This window comes from Suncus etruscus, chromosome 2, assembly GCF_024139225.1.
Source record: "Suncus etruscus isolate mSunEtr1 chromosome 2, mSunEtr1.pri.cur, whole genome shotgun sequence".
Lineage (NCBI taxonomy): Eukaryota > Metazoa > Chordata > Mammalia > Eulipotyphla > Soricidae > Suncus > Suncus etruscus.
Genome location: NC_064849.1, coordinates 168,857,288 through 168,878,394, shown reverse-complemented (window position 1 = coordinate 168,878,394; position 21,107 = coordinate 168,857,288). Strand labels below are relative to the sequence as shown.

General features: G+C 35.6%; 1 protein-coding gene and 1 long non-coding RNA gene across 2 annotated transcripts; both read left to right on the top strand.

Annotated features, from left to right (window-relative positions):
• Positions 1 to 1,359: 1,359 nt before the first annotated feature.
• On the top strand, positions 1,360 to 16,862 carry STARD4 (StAR related lipid transfer domain containing 4). The gene is made up of 5 exons (XM_049769159.1): positions 1,360 to 1,471; positions 2,836 to 2,885; positions 12,460 to 12,586; positions 13,902 to 14,016; positions 16,613 to 16,862. Exons 1-5 carry the CDS (start codon positions 1,367 to 1,369, stop codon positions 16,840 to 16,842), a joined length of 627 nt encoding a protein of 208 aa, XP_049625116.1. The 5' UTR covers positions 1,360 to 1,366; the 3' UTR covers positions 16,843 to 16,862.
• A 2,907-nt stretch (positions 16,863 to 19,769) lies between these two features.
• LOC126001991 (uncharacterized) lies at positions 19,770 to 20,805 on the top strand. The gene is made up of 2 exons (XR_007492881.1): positions 19,770 to 20,651; positions 20,701 to 20,805. It is a non-coding gene; the product is annotated as an uncharacterized LOC126001991 (long non-coding RNA).
• Positions 20,806 to 21,107: the final 302 nt, after the last annotated feature.

The following is a 21,107-nucleotide window of genomic DNA, read 5'->3' as shown; positions in this document are numbered from 1 at the left end:
GAAGGTCAGGGAGCAGTCCCATGCTCACCACCAGGCAATAGATCCCAGCCAATCTCACCGGCGCAGGGGCTACAGGTGGCACGAGGACCTTAGGAATGCACACACAGTGGGGGCTGGGGAGAAAATTTCTGCCCTTACCCCATCTGCAGGGTGCTTGGGGCTGCAGGCTGCTGGGGTGGGCATGGGGGACCTCAAGAACTGAAAACCGTTATTTCTCCACATCATTATACTTGGTCAGAATTCTGTAATCCTTTTCTTATAGAACACACAAAAAATTGTACATTTGTGGTTGTAATTAGCTTTGTATAATGAGTCCTCAGTTTGTTGGTTGGTAAAGGAAATAATTTCAATGGCTGAAGTCTCAGGAATATTTTGAAGCATTTGCATCTTATACATTGTTTTCTATATTGGAAACTGTAGAATATATGCCCTTTGGATGGGCTTAGATGGTGGTAGATGGTGATGGAGGGATTAGAGGTATTTTCCTCCAGCCCGGCCAAGTGGCTTCAACCCTCTCTGCCAGCAGGTCTGCAGTTTCAGGTAGCGGCAAGGAAATCATTCACAGACAGGTTCCAGGAGATATCAGCTGTGTGGCCTATTATCTTAAACCTATCTAAGCATGCCCTCCTCAGCTTGCCCTGCATCAAACTTCTTTCAGTCATCTCTCCTCCTGCTGCTACCATCCTCCATCAATCCTCTAATCCCCCTGGCCTTCTGACCAAACCCTTTGAGACCTTCCCAAGACCCCTCCCAGAAATGGGCAGGTCTTTCTTGTAGGTAAGGTTACACAGGAACAATGGGGGATATGGTTACAGGAACAATGGGGGATATGGTTACAGAAACAACAGCCAATGTTTTATTTATATTACGTGGAATTTTATACACTTTCTTTGATATTAGGCTCCAAAAGAAAGGAAGTAGGATTATACTTTTATAGAAATGATTTCTTTGGGATCCACACCCAGCTATGTTCAGAGGTTACTCCTGGCTCTGTGCTCAGGAATTACTTTTTGGCAGTCCTGGGGTGTAATATGGGATACCAAGGATTAAACTTAAGTTGACTGTGTACAAGGCACATGCCTAACCATTTTACTATCACTCTAGCCCCAAATAAATTATTTTTAACATATTGATATGTATGATTTTTATCTTGGATATGTGTGACAGACTTTGGGAACTCAGAATAAATCCTTTGCACAGGTTCTATTCAGAAATTGGGATAGAGTTCAGTTTTTTTTAAGTAGAGTATTTTTAAAGTTCCTCTTGTAAATTCTATTGTGAAGCCATGTTAAGCCTACTTGGCTACTGAATCAAACTGTACTACATGCTAATGCCAATTGTGTTTTCTATTATAGGAATAAGAGAAATGGAAGGATTGTCTGATGTTCATGCCTTTGCATCTACACTAAGGAATACCCTCATTCAATATCACAACATTGAAGATGATAATTGGCGAGTCGTTAAGAAAATGGTAAGTTAATAATTTACTTATATTTAAGGCATATCTTTTGACAAATGATTTGGTAGATAACTTTCAAAACGAAATGGAAAAATAAGGATGATAATTTAGATGAATATGCAGAGTAATTCGATTAAGTAAATCAGTAGTTCGACATATCACAAAGGAAGAGACATAGGAATCCACAGTGATGTCACCACACTGACTATGAAATTCTAATATGAGAATAGCACTATAGGAAAGAGCCTTAAGAATTTCCATGTATAATACAGTGTATTGCTGGCAATTTAGGAAAGTATAACAAATGATACCAAATATTTTGCAAAGTTTATACAGGTGACAATTTATCATCTAAGGACCAAGATCAGTGAGAGATAGTACAGTGGAGAGTGTGTTTTCCTTGTATGCAGCTGACCTGAATTTGAGACCCAGCATCACCTCTGGTCCCGAGTATAACCAAGAATTTTGACTGAATGCAGACCTAAGGCTGAAGACAGATAGGTGTGCCCTCAACCCCCCAAAATTAAAAAGGAAGTTCTATCTTCCTAGACCACATGTTTTATTATTTTGCACGTATAAAATATCCAGAATAGGTAAATCTATAAAGACAATAGATTGTAATTATCAGAGTTGTTGGGCAGCTGTTTCTAAGTATATGGTTCTTTTAAACACTGTTTTAATGACTTTATTTTTATTTTAAGTATTTTAAATGGGAAAACTTTTATGGCATGCAAATTAGGACTAATAGAACTTTAAAAATAAAGTGCTGTCTCAGCCAGAGGAGCAATAGTATAGAGAGGAGGGTATTTTTCTTACACATAGCTGACCAGTAGATCTCTTTGGTCAAGGCCTGCCAAGATTGATTCAGAGTGCAGAACCAGGAGTAAGTCTTAATTGAGCACAGCCAAGTGGGGCCCCAAAATAAACAAAGAAATCACTAAATCCTAAAAATATTTTGATTTCATTAAGTTACTGACAAATATATTTTGTAGGCCTGTAGATAATGTGAAGAAATTTCCTATACAAGGAAAAAATTTTTTTGATCATTTTATGGTATAATTTAAGTTTTTTAAATTTTTTGTTTTTATTTTGAGCCACACCTGGTGACACTCAGGGGTTACTCCTGGCTATGTGCTCAGAAATCGCTCATGGCTTGGGGACAATATTAGACAATGGGGGAGTGAACTGTAGTTCGTCCTAGGCTAGTGTAGGCAAGGCAGACACCTTACTGTTTGTAACACTGCTCTGGCCCTATAATTTTCTTAATTTTAAACTTTATTTTAATGCAAAACAAATGTTTCATGTTTATAAATTATACTTTATATTTAAAGCTTCACTTATGTAATTACCACTACATATGATTTTTATTTTTCTAGAAAGATGTAACAGTTTGGAGAAAACCTTCAGAAGAATTTAATGGATATCTGTAAGTTCATGTAGTTTTATATGACTTTTTAAAACATTGTCCAGCTTCAATTATATATTCTAAATTTCATATATAAATGTGTAAAACACATAATAACAAATTGCCAGTAAAATTGGACTTTTGATTTATTAGAATGGCATGTAGGAAAGTCCCTTTAAAATATACACCCCTCATTAACAATAATGCAAACCCCTCTGTCACAAAGGAGAGAGAACAAGTGCGAGAGAGTGTGTGTGAGGGAGATGGAGAGAGAAGAGAATGGGGGAGTGTGAGAGAGAAGCAAATTGCTTGACCTAGAGACAGGCAGGAGTTGGAGGGAAACTGCAGACATTGGTAGCAGGAACAGTGTGCTGGTGAAGGATGGTGTACATTGTATGACTGAATTCCAACAACAATTTTGTAACCAAAGTGCTTAAATAAAGCAATTAATAAAAATAAATAAAATTAACCTACATTTACTTAGGACTGCCTCTTAACTTTTTCTAAGGTTTTATCTTAAAGTCATCATGAAAAGGATAATTGTGTTACTTCCATCACAGAATCATTTAATGTTAAAATGTGACCTTACGTGTGGTTCCCAACTGTGAGAAACTGTGAGTGTTGCCTGTGCGTGTTTTTCTACTGTCCTGTCTCCTGAACCTCTCCAGGGTGGGATGAAAAGGGCCCAGCAAAATCACTCTCCCAGAGGCTCATTCAGGCTGGGCCGGAATGCCAAGGAACTGCTTCCAAAAGTGAAAACTGGCTATCAGCAGTAATTTGCAGAAAGGCTTGTCCCCTGTTTGAGACATCAGAATGGGAAAATCTACGCCTGCCCAGTGATTCCTGACTGTGAGAAACTGAGTGTTCCCTGTGCGTGTTTTCTACTGTCTTGTCTCCTGAACCTCTCAGGAGTGGGCCAAAAAGCGCCCAGTAAAATTGCTCTCCTAGAGGCTCCAGAAGAGCACGTCCGCTTAGTTTGTGGCTGTGTGATCTTTCTAATGAAAGAATGCCGTGCAACACGAAGAAAAATATCACACTATGAACAGTGCTGGATCTCTGAAGCCCAGCATTTCTCTCTGAATTGTCTTCTCTGCTGAATGCTCAGGCCAAAGATTTGATCCTGTGTGTGGCTTCATCCATGGAAAGCTCCCCTTCACTGGAGATGAAAGGGTGGAGCCAGAGGACCGTGGCTGTGCACATCATTTAGCCAATGAATATGACCAAAACACGTAGAAAAACACTCAACACAAGTGTGACAATGGGGAAACAACGAGGGCAGCATCAGGCATAGATAATGAAGATGGCAACTCTGATGATCGGAAAACGGACAACCAACTAGTCAGTCTCTCAGATGTGGAGTTTAGAGAAGAAATATGGAAGATGTTCACAGAACTCAAAGAAACCATGGATTGAGTTGAACAGAACACTAATAAGAACCAAGAAATATGAAGACAGAAATCAGAAAACTCCAAACTGAAATAACAGGTTAAATAACAAGTCTGAAAAATTCAGTAGATGAATTGAATGACAAAATGGATAATATCTCCATCAGGATAACAAAAGCTCAGGATAGATTTAGGGCTCTGGAAATTGAAATACATAACAACTCCATACAGCAGAAGAGATTGGAAAAAAACTTAAAGTAAAGGAACAGACAATGGAAAAATTAGTCAAAGAATGGGAACAGATGAAAAATAGAAGTCTATGATAAACTCAACAGAAACAACTTAAGGAGGCCCAGAGACCCAGGAAGAAAATTTCCGGGAAGAATCAACGGTCAAGACATCATTAAAGAGAGTCTTCCAGAGCTAAAGAATAATGCGATCAAATTCTGCATGCCTGAAGAGTACCAACAAAAAGAGACTCCAGAAAAAACACCCCAAGGCACATCCTAGTCACATTGACAAATCCCACAGATAGAGACAGAATTCTGAAAGCAGCAAGATCAAAAAGGGAAAATACATTCAAAGGAGCATCCTTGAGATTTACAGCAGACATATCACCAGAAACACTCAAGGCCAGAAGGCAGTGGTGGAACATAGTGACAAAACTCAATGAAATAAATGATTCGCCTAGAATACTGCACCCAGCAAAACTCACTTTCAGGTTCGAAGGAAAAATACATGGCTTCACAGACAAACAACAGCTCAAAAACTTTACAGACTCAAAACCAGTCTTAAAAGTGAAAATGAGAGACCTACTTTAAGACATATGGACAAAATAGACACACCAAACTTTGATATAAAGATGGCACTAAATCCCATGACAATTCTTTCCTTCAATGTCAATGGACTAAATGCACCAGTTAAGAGACACAGAGTGGTGAAATGGATCAAAAAACTCAATCCAACCTTCTGCTGCCTATAAAAAAAAAGCACCTGGATAGTCAGAACAAACATAAACACAAAATAAAAGGCTGGAGGAAAATTATCCAAGCAAACAACACCCATAAAAAAGCTGGAGTGGCCATACTAATATCAAATGATGCAAACTTTATACTCAGGAAACTTATAAGGGACAAAGATGGACATTTTGTATTAATCAAGGGGTTATATACAGCAGGAAGATATCACTCCTAAATATAAATGCACCGAATGAGGGGCCAGCAAAATATTTAATACAATTGTTGACAAATCCTAAAAAGAATATCAATAACAACACAATAATTGTGGGGGAACTCAACACAGCTTTGTCAACACTTGATAGGTGAACCAGAATGAAATGTAACAAGAATATACTAGACCTGAGAGAGAAATGGAAGAAAGTGGCCTAGTAGATATAAATATATATAGGACACTCCACCCCAGAAACCTGGATACACATTCTTCTCCAATGTACATGGGACATTTTCCAGGATAGACTACATGCTGGCACATAAGACATACCTCCATAATATCAAGAGGATATAAATTTTGCATGCTACCTTCACTGAACACAAGGCTCTGAAATTATATGAGAACTGCAAAGGGACACAGAAGAAAAACTTGAACACCTGGAAGTTAAATAGCCTCATATTGAATAACCAGTGGGTCCGAGATGAAATCAAAGAGAAAATCAAACTTTTCCTGTAAACAAATAATAATAAAGACACAAACTATCAGAACCTATGGGACACAGAAAAGCAGTACTGAGAGGAAAATTTATAGTTTTGCAAGCACACATCAGGAAGGAAGAAGGGGCCTATCTGAATAGCTTAATGACACAGCTCATAGAAATAGACAGTGTTCAACAAAAGGACCCAAAAATACGGATACGAAAGGAAATAACAAAGCTGAGAGCAGAAATCAATGAAGTGGAAACCAAAAATTAATCCGAAAGATCAACGAAAGCAGAAGTTGGTTCTTCGAAAAATAAACAAGATTGATAGACCATTAGCAAAACTAACAAAGAGAGAGAGAAACTTGATAACTCATATTAGAAATGAAAAAGGGGAGATCACTACCAATATTGCAAGATTCAAAGGTTAATCAGAAACTACTTTGAGAAATCTACGCCACTAAAAATGAGAACCTGGAAGAAATGGATAATTTCTTCGACTCTTATATCCTCCCAGGGTTGAATAAAGAGGATGTAGCATATCTAAACACCCACATCTCTATTGATGAAATTAAAATGGTAATCAAATGTCTTCCCAAAAACAAAAGCCCAGGCCCAGATGGATTTCTTTCAAACCTTCCTAGAGGAATACTATCAATCCTGGCAAGGCTGTTTCATGAAATTGAAAAAACGGGAACACTTCCAAATAGCTTTTATGAAGCCAGCATAACCTTGATACCTAAACCAGACAAAGATGATACCAAAAAAGAAAATTACAGACCAATATCTCTGATTAACACAGATGCAAAGATCCTCAACAAAATCCTGGCAAATAGGATTCAATGCCTCATCAAGAACATCATTCATTATGATCAAGTAGGTTTCATCCCAGGAATACAAGAATGGTTTAACATGCTAAAATCTATGAACATAATATACAACATCAACAACAAGAAAAATAAAAATCACATGACCATATCAATAGATGCAGAGAAAGCATTTGATATGGTCCAACACCCATTCTCGATAAAAGCTCTCAGCAAGATGGGAATGGAAGGGACCTTCCTCAATATAATTAAGGCCATCTACCACAAGCCAGTGGAATATATTATCATTAATGGAGAATATATTATCATTAATGGAGAAAAACTAAAAGCTTTCACTCTTAATTCTGGTACAAAACAAGTTTGTCCTCTCTCACCACTCCTATTCAATATAGTACTGGAAGTCCTTGCTATAGCTATATATTATCAGACAAGACAGATATCAAGGGAATCCAGATAGAAAAGGAAGAAGTTAAGCTCTCACTGTTTGTAGATGACATGATACTCTACTTAGAAAACCCTAAAGACTCTACCAAATAGCTTCTAGAAACAATAGACTCATATAGCAAAGTGGCAGGCTACAAAATTAATACACAAAAATCAATGGCCTTTCTATACACCAATAATAATAGGGAAGCAATGGACATTAATAAAACAACCCCATTCACATTAGTGCCACACAACCTCAAATATCTTGGAGTCAACTTGACTAATGATGTGAAGGACCTATACAGAGAAAACTATAAACTCTGCTCCAAGAAATAAGAGAGGACACACGGAAATGGAAACACATATCCTGCTCATGGATTGGCAGGATTAACATAATTAAAATGGCATACTCCCAAAAGCATTGTACAGATTTAATGTGATTCCTATAAAGATACCCATGACATACTTCAAAGAAGTGGATCAGGCACTTTTGAAATTCATTTGGAACAATAAACAGACTCGAATAGCTAAAGTAATTATTTGGAAAAAGAATATGGGAGGCATTACTTTCCCCAACTTTAAACTGTATTACAAAGCAATAGTTATCAAAACAGCATGGTATTGGAATAAAGACAGGCCCTCGATTAGTGGAATAGGCTTGAATACTCAGAGAATGTTCCCCAGACATACAATCACCTAATCTTTGATAAAGGAGCAAAATCCTAAATGGAGCAAATAAAGCCTCTTCAACAAGTGGTGTTGGCACAACTGGTTAGCCACTTGCAAAAAAGCGAATTTAGACCCTCAGCTAACATCATGTACAAAGGTAAAATCCAAATGGATTAAAGACCTCAATATCAGACCTGATACCATAAGGTAGAACAACATGTAGGTAAAACATTCCATGATTTTGAGACTAAAGGCATCTTCCAGAAGGAAACTGCACTCTCCACACAAGTGAAAGCAGATATTAACAGATGGGAATATATTAAGCTGAGAAGCTTCTTCACCTCATAGGAAACCGTGCCCAGTACACAAGAGCCACCCTCTTAGTGGGAGAACATATTCACCCAATACTATTTCAGATAAGAGACTAATAGCCAAAAAAATACAAGGCACTGACAGAACTCTACAAGAAAATATCTAATCCCATCAAAAATTGGGAAAAGAAATGGACAGACACTTTGACAAAGAAGAAATACAAATGGCCAAAAGACACATGAAAAAATGCTCCACATCACTAATCATCAGGGAGATGCAAATCAAAACAACTATGAGGTACCTCCTCACACCACAGAGATTGGTACACATCATGAAGAATGAGAACGAGCTGTGTTGGCAGGGATGCAGAGAGAAAGGAACTCTTATCCACTGCTGGTGGGAATGCAGTCTAGTTCAACCTTTCTGGAAAGCGATATGGAGATTCCTCCAAAAACTGGAAATTGAGCTCCCATACAATCCAGCTATACCACTCTTAGGAATATACCGTAGGAACACAAAAATTCAATATAAAAATCCCTTCCTTACAGCTATATTCTCTGCAGCACTATTTACTATGGCAAGACTCTGGAAACAACGAAGATGCCCTTTAACAGATGAATTGCTAAAGAAACTGTGGTACAATGGAATATTATGCAGCTGTCAAGAGAGATGAAGTCATGAAATTTTCCTATTCATGGATGTACATGGAATCTACTATGCTGAGAATAATAGTCACAGAGACAGAGAGAAAGATGCAGAATAGTCTTACTCATCTATGAATTTTAAGAAAAATGAAAGCCATTTCTCAACAATTTTAAGAGACAAAAGATATGTAAACATATCAAAATACTTAAGATACAATGTGAAGTAAGTCAGAATACTAAAATATATTTAGCAAAATAGACAGTAAAAATTGTCCTTTCATAGATATCTATAGTAATATTTGCTTGTTTTTAAATTTTAAAAATAGTTTAGATAGATACACTAGTTTTAAACTTTTGGGGATTGATATACAAAACGGGGTGAAGTGCACCATCCAAGTGCCCATGACTTACTGCACTGCCCTTAGTCACCTCTTGTTTGGTCTTTTCTATTCCTCCAGTTTTTCCTTCCCTATTTGGTAATTGGTTTTGGATACCAAGACCAAGGGGGTCATTGTTTGATGACTGCCTTTCTTGTGTTGGTATCTATATTCCACTAGGGAAATCATTCAGGATTTGTCCTACCTCTGACTTATTTTCTTATTTTGCTTGACATGATAACCTACAGTACCATCTATATTGTATTGAACTTCAGGATTTCATCTTTCAAACAGTTATATCATTTTCTATTATATGTGTATGAGCATTCACAAATGTATTTTGTATGTGTTTTGCATTATATTCATGAGAAGCTTGATTTCTTAAGGCATTTGATCTTTTTTTTTTTTTTTTTTTAAACCTGAGGCCACTCATTATCTCTACCAGTTTGTTTACTTGGTGTAAAATGTCCTCAACTGCTGTTTGTCTGGGAACATTTTTATTCTTCCTTCAATTTTGAATGATAACAAGGCTGAGTAGAGCTTGGTTGGGCTTCTTTTACTTCAATACTTTATATATCATTCCAATAATTTATTGTTTTTAGAGTGTCATTGGAATTGCTATGAATTTTATGTTTTTAACTCTTGTATATGAGGTGTGCTTTCTACTTGCTACTTTAAGGAGTCTATCGCCTTCTATTTTCCTCCATTTTGATTAAATATGTTTTGGTGTTGTTCAGGTTTGGTTTACTTTGGTTTACTGGAACCCTTTGGGCTTCTTGGATCTGCTTTTCCATCTTTCTCTTCAGTATCATGAAGTTCTCATCTGTTATTTCTTCAACTAGAGTTCTTCTTTTCTTTCTTTTCTGGAAGTTGTATGATTCTGAGGTGGTTTGTCCTATTTCTTATCAATAATATCTCATATTCTCTTTTTTTTTTTGTTTGTTTGTTTTGTTTTCAGCTACGCCCAGTGTTGGTCAGAGCTCATTCCTGGTTCTGTTATCAGGGATCACTCCTGGTGATTGAAACCAGGCTGGCTGAGTGTTAGGCAAACACCCAGTCCACTTACTCTCTTCAGCTCCTGCTTTTTGTTTTCGTCCTTTTTTTTCCCATTTAGCTGTTTACTGTATCTTTGAGGTAATAGATAAAATTTTAAGGGTTATATATGCTGCTGCTGACACTTGCTACTCTATTCTTTATTTTTTTTGTCTTGTTTTGGAGCCACATCCGACTATGCTACTCCTGGCTTTGCACTCAGGGGTCCTACTAGCAGGGTTTGGGGATCATATGGGATGCCATGAATCAAATTTGGGTTGGCCACATATGAGGAAAGTAACCTAACATTGTACTATCTCTATGCTCTATTTTATTTTTATTTGATTAGAGATACAAAATAAAATAAAATAATAGTTGTTTTTATATTATTAAATGAAAAATGAGTTCTTTATTTTCCAATCAGAACTTCCAAAGTTCACTATTCACTATTCTATATTTTTTTTTAGATAGTTAAACCTAAAGGTTTTTTCAGAAGATTAAAAAGATCTGATATAATTAGCAATTTTGCTGGACTTTTGTTACTTTCATTGTTCTGGTCCTACATTAACTGGAATGGGATACAGGCTTCTTGTTATTCTAGAGCTGTTCTCATTCACAGATGTGGTTCCACTTGCTACCCTAGTGCTCTTATTGGCCTGGACACTCAAAGGCGCTCTGTGTGGCTTGGGCTATGGCTCACCCTGAACCTAGTGCTAAGCTTTTGTAGTCAGTTTCTATTGATGCTAGTGGTTATGCTCTAATGGCACGTGAATGGAGCTGGAGATGGGCCTGGAATTTGCAGTTTCTGCTAGATGGGTTGGTGATGCCAAGGACTTCTAATGGTTTGGGCTATGGAAGCTCATCCCATGGCTATTGCTGGGTAAGCCTCTGGTAGACTCCATCTGCAGGTGTACCCATCAATATTGTTTATATATTGAAATGACTTTATATGGCACCAGATATAAAATGGAGACGGTGATTTTTTTGAGTTTGGTCTTTGCATGTAACTGAAAATAAATGATACCTTTTGAACAAAACTAGTTTATTAAAGACAGTGCAAATGACCACCTAGTGCAACTGGAGTTTATAGCTTTGGGATTTGGTTTCCTTAAAATCAAAACGGTCTGCCTCCTCTTTTTTTATGCCAAATGTTTTGAAGTATGATACCCAAGATAGCACTTCCAGAAAGATGAAATGTACATTTTTAAGAAGGATACAGAAATTAGAAACAGTTTAAGCACTGTAAGTAAGAATGACAGTTAATCCTTTCAGATAAGGAATTCCCACTGGGAACTGAAAAGGCATAAAAAGTACCAAGGGAGTATGACAGTTTATTTTAAAAGATCGTCAGATGGGAACTAATATTTGAACTCAGCCTTTAAGAAGAATAGATACGGGCCCGGAGAGATAGCACAGCGGTTTTTGCCTTGCAAGCAGCCGATCCAGGACCAAAGGTGGTTGGTTCGAATCCCGGTGTCCCATATGGTCCCCCGTGCCTGCCAGGAGCGATTTCTGAGCAGACAGCCAGGAGTAACCCCTGAGCACCGCCGGGTGTGACCCAAAAACCAAAAAAAAAAAAAAAAAAAAAAAAAAAAAGAAGAATAGATACTTATAGGGGACACATTTTGATTCATATTTCAGTCAGAGCAAATTGTAATTACTACATACACACAAATGAGCTTAATGTATGGGGCCGGTTAGAATTTTTTGTTTGTTTGTTTTGTTTTTGGATTTTGGGCCACACCAGTGACTGGCAGGTGTTACTCTGGATATGCACTCATAAATCACTCCTGGCTTGGGGACCATATGGGATGCCAGGCATCAAACCATGGTCCATCCTGGGTCAGTCATGTGCAAGGGAAACACCCTACTCTGGCCCCTGGTTAGAATATTTTTTAGTTTAGTATTTTTAACTTTTTAAATTTGAGTACCATGATTTAAAATACTAATTTAAATGATAGGGTTTCATGCCCATAGTGTTTGATCACTACACCCACACCAGAGTGTTCTCTCTCCCACAAATCATCTCTTTTTCTTTCAATCCCTGTCTCTACCATGGTAAGCTAGGTCCTCTTGTCCAGTTATGACAAATGCCTTTCGCCATTTGTTTTTGTTTTACTGTGTTTCCATATATGTCACATAGAAGAAAGATCATTATGTATATGTTCTTCTTTTTTTTAACTTGCTAATTTCTCTCTGTAATCTTTGAACTATGAAGGCATGCTAGCTTTTTTTCATACCAGTATATTTGACTTTAATATTTTTTTTCTAGCTTCAAAGCCCAAGGTATCATGGATGACACTGTGAATGCTGTAATAGACCATATCCGGCCAGGGCCCTGTCGCTTGGATTGGGACAGCTTAATGACTTCCTTGGACATTTTGGAGCAATTTGAAGAGGTATATTTTAGAAACATATATATATATATATATATATATATATATATATATATATATGACATATATATGTGTCTGTTATACAAAATGGAACCAGTAAGTGTGAACATGTGCACAAACTTGCATTGATTGTTTTTAGATTAGTCATAGAGATCTCACTATAGAATGTTTAGACTATTGTATGATCTTAGTTCCCTTATATTAATATAAGAATATATGTTTCGGTACAAAACCACGCAACTTGAACTAGCTAGTCCTGCGTCCCAGTTAGAGGGGAAAATAAGGGAGGCACCAAGACCAAACAGGTGCAAGACTACTAAGTAGTAGGCTAGATACAGAGGGGACCACATATTCTAGCAGCCCTGGGGGTGAGAGAAGAGGATATGGGAGGTAGGACAAAAACGAGGAGTAGGGAGGACAATTTGGTGATGGGAATCCCCCCGATTTTATGTAAATATGTACCTAAAATATTATTGTCAACAATACATAAGCCACTATGATCAAAATAAAAATTATATTAAAAAAAAGAACATATGTTTCGGTGTTAATGCTGCTTAAAAAATTGTCAGTTTCTATAGTTGTAAAACTTTCACATAGGAAAATAAAAATAAAATTTTGAAACATTGTCAGATTTAGAATTTTAGGTAAAAGATTGTAGGTTTTCCACAAAAGTAACCTAAAATCAAAGACTAAAGAAAAACATGTTACCTTTTATATTACAAAATTATGTAACTAGAAGTGCTCGCTTTCTTTTCCTATTTACTTCATGCCATGTTTGAATTTATATATGAAAACATTGGCATTTGACCCAAAGTATTTGTGGATGTTATCTTAAAACTCCTACAGTTTGGGCCAGAGCCATAGCACACAGGTAGGGCATTTGCCTTGCACCTGGCTGCCCAGGACAGACCTGTGTTCGATTCCTGGTGTCCCATATGGTTCCTGAGCCAGGAGCATTTTCTGAGTGCATATCCAGGAGAAACCCCTGAGCGTCACAGGGTGTGGCCCCCAAAAACCCCAAAGCAAAAAAGAAATCCCTACATCTCTATTACCTACATCCATGTTGAAATATTAAATAAAGTACCAGGAAGATGTACTGAATTAGAAATTTACTTAGTGGGTAATTTCCTCTGTGTGTCTGTATCCTATTTATATACATACAGCAGTTATGTTGGCAATAGAAATTTCAGAAACATTATATAAATCACAGATAATGGTAACACATTTCAGTGAGTATATTTTACTGAAGATTAACTTGGGATAAATGAGTTTGTGTTTGTGATGCCTATACTAATATTTATTTTTTGTTCCCTTTCAGAATTGCTGTGTGATGAGGTACACTACAGCAGGTCAGCTTTGGAATATAATTTCCCCAAGAGAGTTTGTTGATTTCTCCTACACTGTGGACTATAAAGGAGGACTTTTATCCTGTGGTAATGATGACAAACATTTCTACTTTCCTCAGTTTGTTTTAAATATGTGTTTTCTACACTAGATGTTCTTTCTCTATAAGTTATATTATCTCACACCACAGAGACTGGCACACTTTACAAAGAACAAGAACAATCAGTGCTGGTGGGGATGTGGAGAGAAAGGAACTCTCATTCAGTGCTGGTGGGAATGCAGTCTAGTCCAGCCTTTATGAAAAACAAAATGGAAATTCCTCAAAAAAATGGAAATCGAGCTCCCATATGATCCAGCTATACCACTCCAAGGGATATACCTTAGGAACACAAAAATACAATTCAAAAATCCCTTCCTCACACCGATATTCATTGCAGTGCTATTTACAATAGCCAGACTGGAAACAACCAAGATGCCCTTCAAAAGATGAATGGCTAAAGAAACTATGGTACATAATATTATGCATCCGTCAGGAGAGATGAAGTCAAGAAATTTTCCTATACATAGATGTGCATGGAATGTATTATGCTGAGTGAAATAAGTCAGAGGGAGAGAGATAGAAACAGTATACTATCACTCATCTATGGGTTTTAAGAAACTATCATAACAATGTGAATGAATGAGGGAAGTAGAAAGCCTGTCTCAAATACAGGTGGCAGGGGGCAGGGAGAAGGGAGATTTAGGCATTCATTGGTGATGGGAATATTGCACTGGTCCAGGTGGATATTCTTTATGTGACTGAAACCCAACTACAATCATGTTTGTAATCAAGGTGTTTAAAAGAAGATATTAGAAAAAGTTATATTATCAACTCTTAGTAATTTTTTAAATACCAAGCTTTGTAAATGCTAAAATCTAGGGGTTATAATGACGATATCATGAAGAGATTTGAAATGTTCTTAGACAATAAATAGAAAACTAGATTTGGCATATGTTAGAATATTTTTCTCTTTGAATTATGTAGTAGTTTTCTATCTAAGACAAAAAAGGTGGTTCTTGTGATCAGAGAGATAGTAAGGCCATTTGCCTTGCATGTGGCTGACCCAGGTTTGATCCTCAGGCATTTCTTACGGTCCCTCAAACCTACCAGGAGTGATTTCTGAGCAGTCAGGAGTAACGCTGAGCACTACCATGTGTGGCCCCAAAACACACACACACACACACACACACACACACACACACACACGCACACACGAGTGTTTTGCTTTCATTTTCTTTTTTTTCCATTACAATTCTCAAGTTTTATTTTATTTTATTTTATTAAATAAATAAAAATTTAAAATGTCTATGTAAAGTCTATCAATATGAAGAAAAATATATGTAAAAGTTAATTTTGTATATGAGAAGATATCTCAGTTTATGAATTTTGGTGACTTTGCCATGACCATGTCTACTTTTGAATATCTGTTTTCCTTTGTTGTGGTACTGTGTTGTTCTATATATCTGGACAATAATTGTGAGGAAAACAGCTCTGATAAAAGCTGGAAATATAAATGGCTTCGGTTCTAACCCTTTATTCCAAGAAAAATAAAACCAAAGATCTATTGTGCCCAAGAAGGGTAATAAACATTTTAGATTATTTTGAATATATTTAAATTCCTTTTATTTTTAATGCAGTATGACAAGAAATGAAGCTGGGAAGCCCAATTTGCTTTATTGTTAACATTCATCTATCTTAGAAATTTCTTATTCTTGGTTTCATTATGAATATACAATTGCTGCTATCATACCTGTTTTATGCCACAAGAGTGATGGAAACAATTGGAAACTTTGTTGATGATCAAGGTTCAAATTGTCATTTGAGATGGATTGGGATGAAAAAAATTTTTTTTGATGAGAAGTTACTGTGGATGAATTATTTCCCTCAGAGAGTCTAAGTCAGAAAGGACACTATGGTAGCACTTTCAAGTGGTAAGCGCCGCATTGAAAAGCACACCTGTCTTTTCTAAAGCTATGGGGTCAGTGATTTTCATCAAAGTGATTGCATGTTGCATTTCCAGAACTACAAGTCTTCTGCTTGCTCGATCTTGTCTTTATTCAAAGAACAAATCTTCAGGACTTCATTTTCCAATATACTTGGTTTGTGATGGCTTGATTGTTCTCCACTAATTCTATAAAATAGCATGGTTCCAGCCACCCACACCTACACTATCCTATATGTAGATGGATGTCCAGTAAAAATTATAAGATATATGTTTAAGTTGGCAGTTATAGATCAATAGATCCTTATTTATTTTTTAACCAGTGAGTACCAAAGTTGGATATTACACTGTCTACAAGGAGTAATAGTGGTATCACAGGTTTGATTATTGAAGCCTGGCTTCTGCAGCCAAAATTTGTACTTTCCAAAGAGTCATCAAGATGCTGTGATGTGAGTGTTTTGAAGGGAACAGAACTTTCCTCATTAGCTTTTCACCAGTCTCCTGTCAGAAATCTATTTAATCATCTTTTTAATTCTTCCATGCTCTCTCTTGGAGCTTAATTTTCACATACCTGGATACAAAGAAAAATATTTAAACAATAAACATTTTTTGTGTAGAGGTTTTCTAGTAATAGGTTGAGTGAAATATTTATACTACTGTCAATTATTGCTGTTAACTGTATTATTTCTGATTTGCTTTGTAGGTATAAGTCTTGACTGGAATGAAAAGAGACCAGAATTTGTTCGTGGATATAACCATCCCTGTGGATGGTTTTGTGTTCCACTTAAAGACAATCGAAACCAGAGTCTGTTGACAGGTTATATTCAGACTGACTTACGTGGAATGATTCCTCAGTCTGCAGTAGATACAGCGATGGCAAGCACTTTAATCAACTTCTATGGTGACTTACGAAAAATCTTAAAAAATGTTTAATACATTCAAATTTGTAGTATTATGGTCCCTTCAATCAATTTCATTCTCTGTGCTGCATGGTCTGAAAATTTCATTCTCTCCTTTCTTCTTCATAGTCTGTAGAAAAATTTGAGATGTTTTTGATTTTTTTTTTTCGTTTTTGGGCCACACCCAGTAATGCTCAGGGGTTACTCCTGGCTATGCGCTCAGAAGTTGCTCCTGGCTTGGGGGACCATATGGGACGCCGGGGGATCGGGGGATCGAACTGTGGTCCGTCCAAGGCTAGCGCAGACAAGGCAGGCACCTTACCTCTTGCGCCACTGCCCGGCCCCGTTTTTGATTTATTTTGTTCCTAAAGTATCTTTGAGGAGTCATTTCAGTTTTCTTAAGTAGCCATAAATATATTGGTTAGCATGGCATTTTGTCTGGAAATGAGGAGTATGTCAGAAATTGACCAAGACAGAGTCCTTGGATAACCCAGATTCTTAAATAATTCTTCAATATGATATTTCGACTGCTGGAAAATTAGAAGAAGTACAAATTTTATACTATTGGATTAAAATAATCCAGTATCATGCTATAAACATTTTGCAAATATTTTCATTTTTAGAAGGCAATATTAGTGCTTTAATTTTGGTGTACTCTATGAGTTTGCCAAGATCTTGTATTAAAGAAAAATCCCTTTATATTTTATAAAAATAACTTTATTGTCATTGACTTGTACTTCTTTAAGTATTAAAAGGACCAGATAAGAAATATGATAGTATCTATAGTTATTTCAAATGCAATCCCATTTTGATACCTAGAGAGCATTATTTTGTAGTTATCTTAAAATGATTTGTATTTCTATATGTATTTATTTTAAAGTCATAAATAAAAGAATCTCTGTATGAATAAGTATATAAAAGGATAAAACTGTACAGATCCATATTGATTCATTAATAGTCTATGTTCTGTGAAAAAAAGGGTGAAATCCTTTAACAACCAATAGAGAATCATTTATTTACAAGGTCAAATTCAATAAATGTTATATATGTTTTCAAAAGTATCATTTAGACTCAAAAATTATGAACTTTATTATATGTATCCCTACTTGTGTAATAACTTCAGTCTGGACATATAACAAATATAATCATAGATTTATCCAAAAGTCAAAATGTGTAACTAAGTTCCTTGATTCCATGGTTGCCTTAAATGCAATTTCTAAAGTGTTTTGACATGCAGATTTTCAATTTCTGAACTGTTCATTTAGTTTAATTCTGAAATGAGAACTTGAGTAAGTCTAGTGTGCCCATCAAATTCATGTATATATTTGTGCTTCTGTACATGTATATATCTTGAAATCTACTTCAGTGTTCAAAAATGAGTGTTATGTGTTATTCCTGATTTTGTTGCTTCTTTTTCTTTCCATTTTTCTTTTTTGACAATGGCGTAAAGTGAAATATATGTTTAGCACAAAGAAAGCACAAGGGTATACAGTAATTCAAAAGCATTGGATGTTTTATTTTTTCACTTTGTTTTTCTAAGTACAAAGACTGCATAAGTCATGTTTTGGCTTCTTGTGATAAATGAAAAAGAGTACAAGTGGGTCTTCATTTTTAATGATTTCCTTTTAAAAATTATGAATTTAAAAATCCAGGAGGCAGCTTCAGTACTACAATATCCAAATATTTTTGCAAGATTCAACAGAAGCAGTTTCCATTGATCCTCTATTGGTTGAATTTTTTTTTAATTACCAATATCTTTTGCTAAGTTGACTATAATTTTTGAGCTGCTATATTTGTTACTTTTTTCTCTTTTGCAGTGGGGGAAAGAACACTCAGTAGTTTAGCCCTTACTTGATTTCATCTATTCTTAATTCGGTTTTATTAGTATGGCTTAGGAGATCTCCTTTATACCAGTATTCTTTCTAGGATGGTGAAATATCAGCAGATATCCAAATAAAGGGGTATAGAATGCTTCGGGAAATTGTAGCAAGGCTCTGCATTCCAGAAGGGCTACTGATGTCTTAAAAATGCTATTGGGCATCTCTCAAGGCAAACACACTGTGCAGTCTTAGCTACATGAATGTCCTTTGGTACTTCTTGACTTTTATCTATAATTATCAAACAATTCACTGTTGAATATAATATACTGTAGGCAAAATGATCCTTCCAGCAAATTTTATTTTCATATTGTTATTCTGATGAATTAAAAGTTATATTTGAATTACCTGAAATTTATAGTTTTATTGAAGTGAGTTTACAATTTATCAGTTGTAATACTTAGTCATTTAGGAATACTTTTGTATTTCTGTAACTATTACCACAAAACATTTCTGTCGCTGAAAAGCTGCTTTTCACCCATTTGTAAAGGATATGTAAACAAAGTTTAGCATTGTTTCCAATAAACAGAAGATTATGAATATATTAGGTTTTATTTGAATCTATTTAAGAGTAAAGTATTTGATTCTAAGCTCAGGAACCTTGTAATAATGTTTGAAATATATTAACTCAACTATCATAATGACGCATAATATACTATATAGTTTGAATTAGTATTTAACATGACTGATATTTCTAAAGCAGTGCTATTTCTGTGAGCTATGTAAACACTGAAAGTTATAGAAGCCATATGAAAAATATAAACAACAGTTGAAGCTCATTTTAATTGTATAGTTAATCTAACATAATGTATCTTTGATATTTTTATTGAACATGTAATCAATGTAAAATGCTGGTAGTTTATATTCTTTTCTTTCAATAAGGTATACATTTTGTTCCTTTGTACTCCTGTATTTTAGGCCTCCTCACATGAGGGCAGTGTTTTGCATCGAATAGAACATAGAATATTATATAGAATATATATAAATTGTCTTTCCATAATATGAATCATAATCTCATGGATTTAAAAACTTTTGTACCTGAATCCTTTAGTGCTGGCTCAGTAGGACTTCTGGCATGAGTCAGAAGTTCTCAATGAATGAGTTCTCAATGAATTTAAAGTATGAACATATTTTCCTTAATTATTCAGGTCTCATAGGGTAGTCAATAAAATAAAGGAATATAATTTCCTATATAGTTGGCTTCTTATTTTCTTTAGCTTATAGCTAGCTTTCATTAGCAACATGTATATGCAGTAAATATATAGTAGTATTTTTCTCAGTACCTGTTACTTTTAAGGAAATTCGTTTCATAAATAAAAACTAATTTGAGCGATATTACTATAAAAAGAATAATTCAGAGTGATAATTAACTTGAATGTTAACAAATGCTCAGCAGAAATAGCTATGGCAATTTAATAATCCACAGTTAACGTTTTATACAAATTGTCAAAGTAGGTAGTAGATCAAAAATTTCTTCATTCAACATATAGGAGTTTGGGTATATCTGAAGCTGTAGATTTCAACTGTAAAATTGTCTCTAAAATTATTTCCCCTGATGTTTTCTTACATAACTGAAAGACAATTATCAAGCTCAGCTTGAATAAAATAAAATCTCAACTTGAAAACTAATTCAGTTTGCCTCTAGAAATGATGGGATTTAAGCATTTTTTGGCATGGATACATTCCCTTTGATATAGATAAAAGCCTCTATTTCAAGGACACATTAACATCCAGTTTCTTTCACATCAAGGATTATTGCATTTTTCTAACCCTGTAGATAAATTAGAACCACAGAGAGCAACGATAGGTCTGCATTCGCCTTCTCTTCGATCCTGTGATGAAGTGTTTCTTATAGAGTGTATACCCCATATTTAGTCAACTTCTAGAAGAAAGATTAAATGTATTCCGCAGTACAGAAAATCAGAATTGGAACTTATTTATTTTCTGTCCAGTGATTATTTTACATGTACAACTGTTCATTTCTTGTAGTTAAATAAAAGCTATTCTATATACAGAGTTTCTTTAGAAGCTTATAATTGTTTTTTAGGCCAATATGTAAAACTAGATGATTCAACTAATAAGAGCATGTATTAATCTAGATGAAATGTTTTTATATTTAAAGTGCTTTAAAATATACAAGAATAAAGTTAAAGATACTTTGATCAGTTTTTGTTTAAGTAATTTTCTACAACCTTAAGGTAATGAATAATTACATGTAAACTTAAATATTTAATTTCATGTACTCTAAAAAACACTCCACACTGTTTGCATTTTTTTTTTTGTTTTTTGTTTTTTGTTTTTGGTTCTTGGGCTACATCCGGCGGTACTCAGGAGTTACTCCTGGCTGTCTGCTCAGAAACAGCTCCTGGCAGGCACGGGGGACCATATGGGACACCGGGATTCCAACCAACCACCTTAGGTC

Bases quoted from the DNA above. Each gene is read 5' to 3' on its own strand.
- STARD4 (XM_049769159.1), top strand. From the start codon at position 1,367: ATGGAAGGATTGTCTGATGTTCATGCCTTTGCATCTACACTAAGGAAT. The intron at 1,472-2,835 runs GTAAGTTAATAA...TTATTTTTCTAG, and splicing joins GGCGAGTCGTTAAGAAAATG to AAAGATGTAACAGTTTGGAG. The intron at 12,587-13,901 runs GTATATTTTAGA...GTTCCCTTTCAG, and splicing joins TTTTGGAGCAATTTGAAGAG to AATTGCTGTGTGATGAGGTA.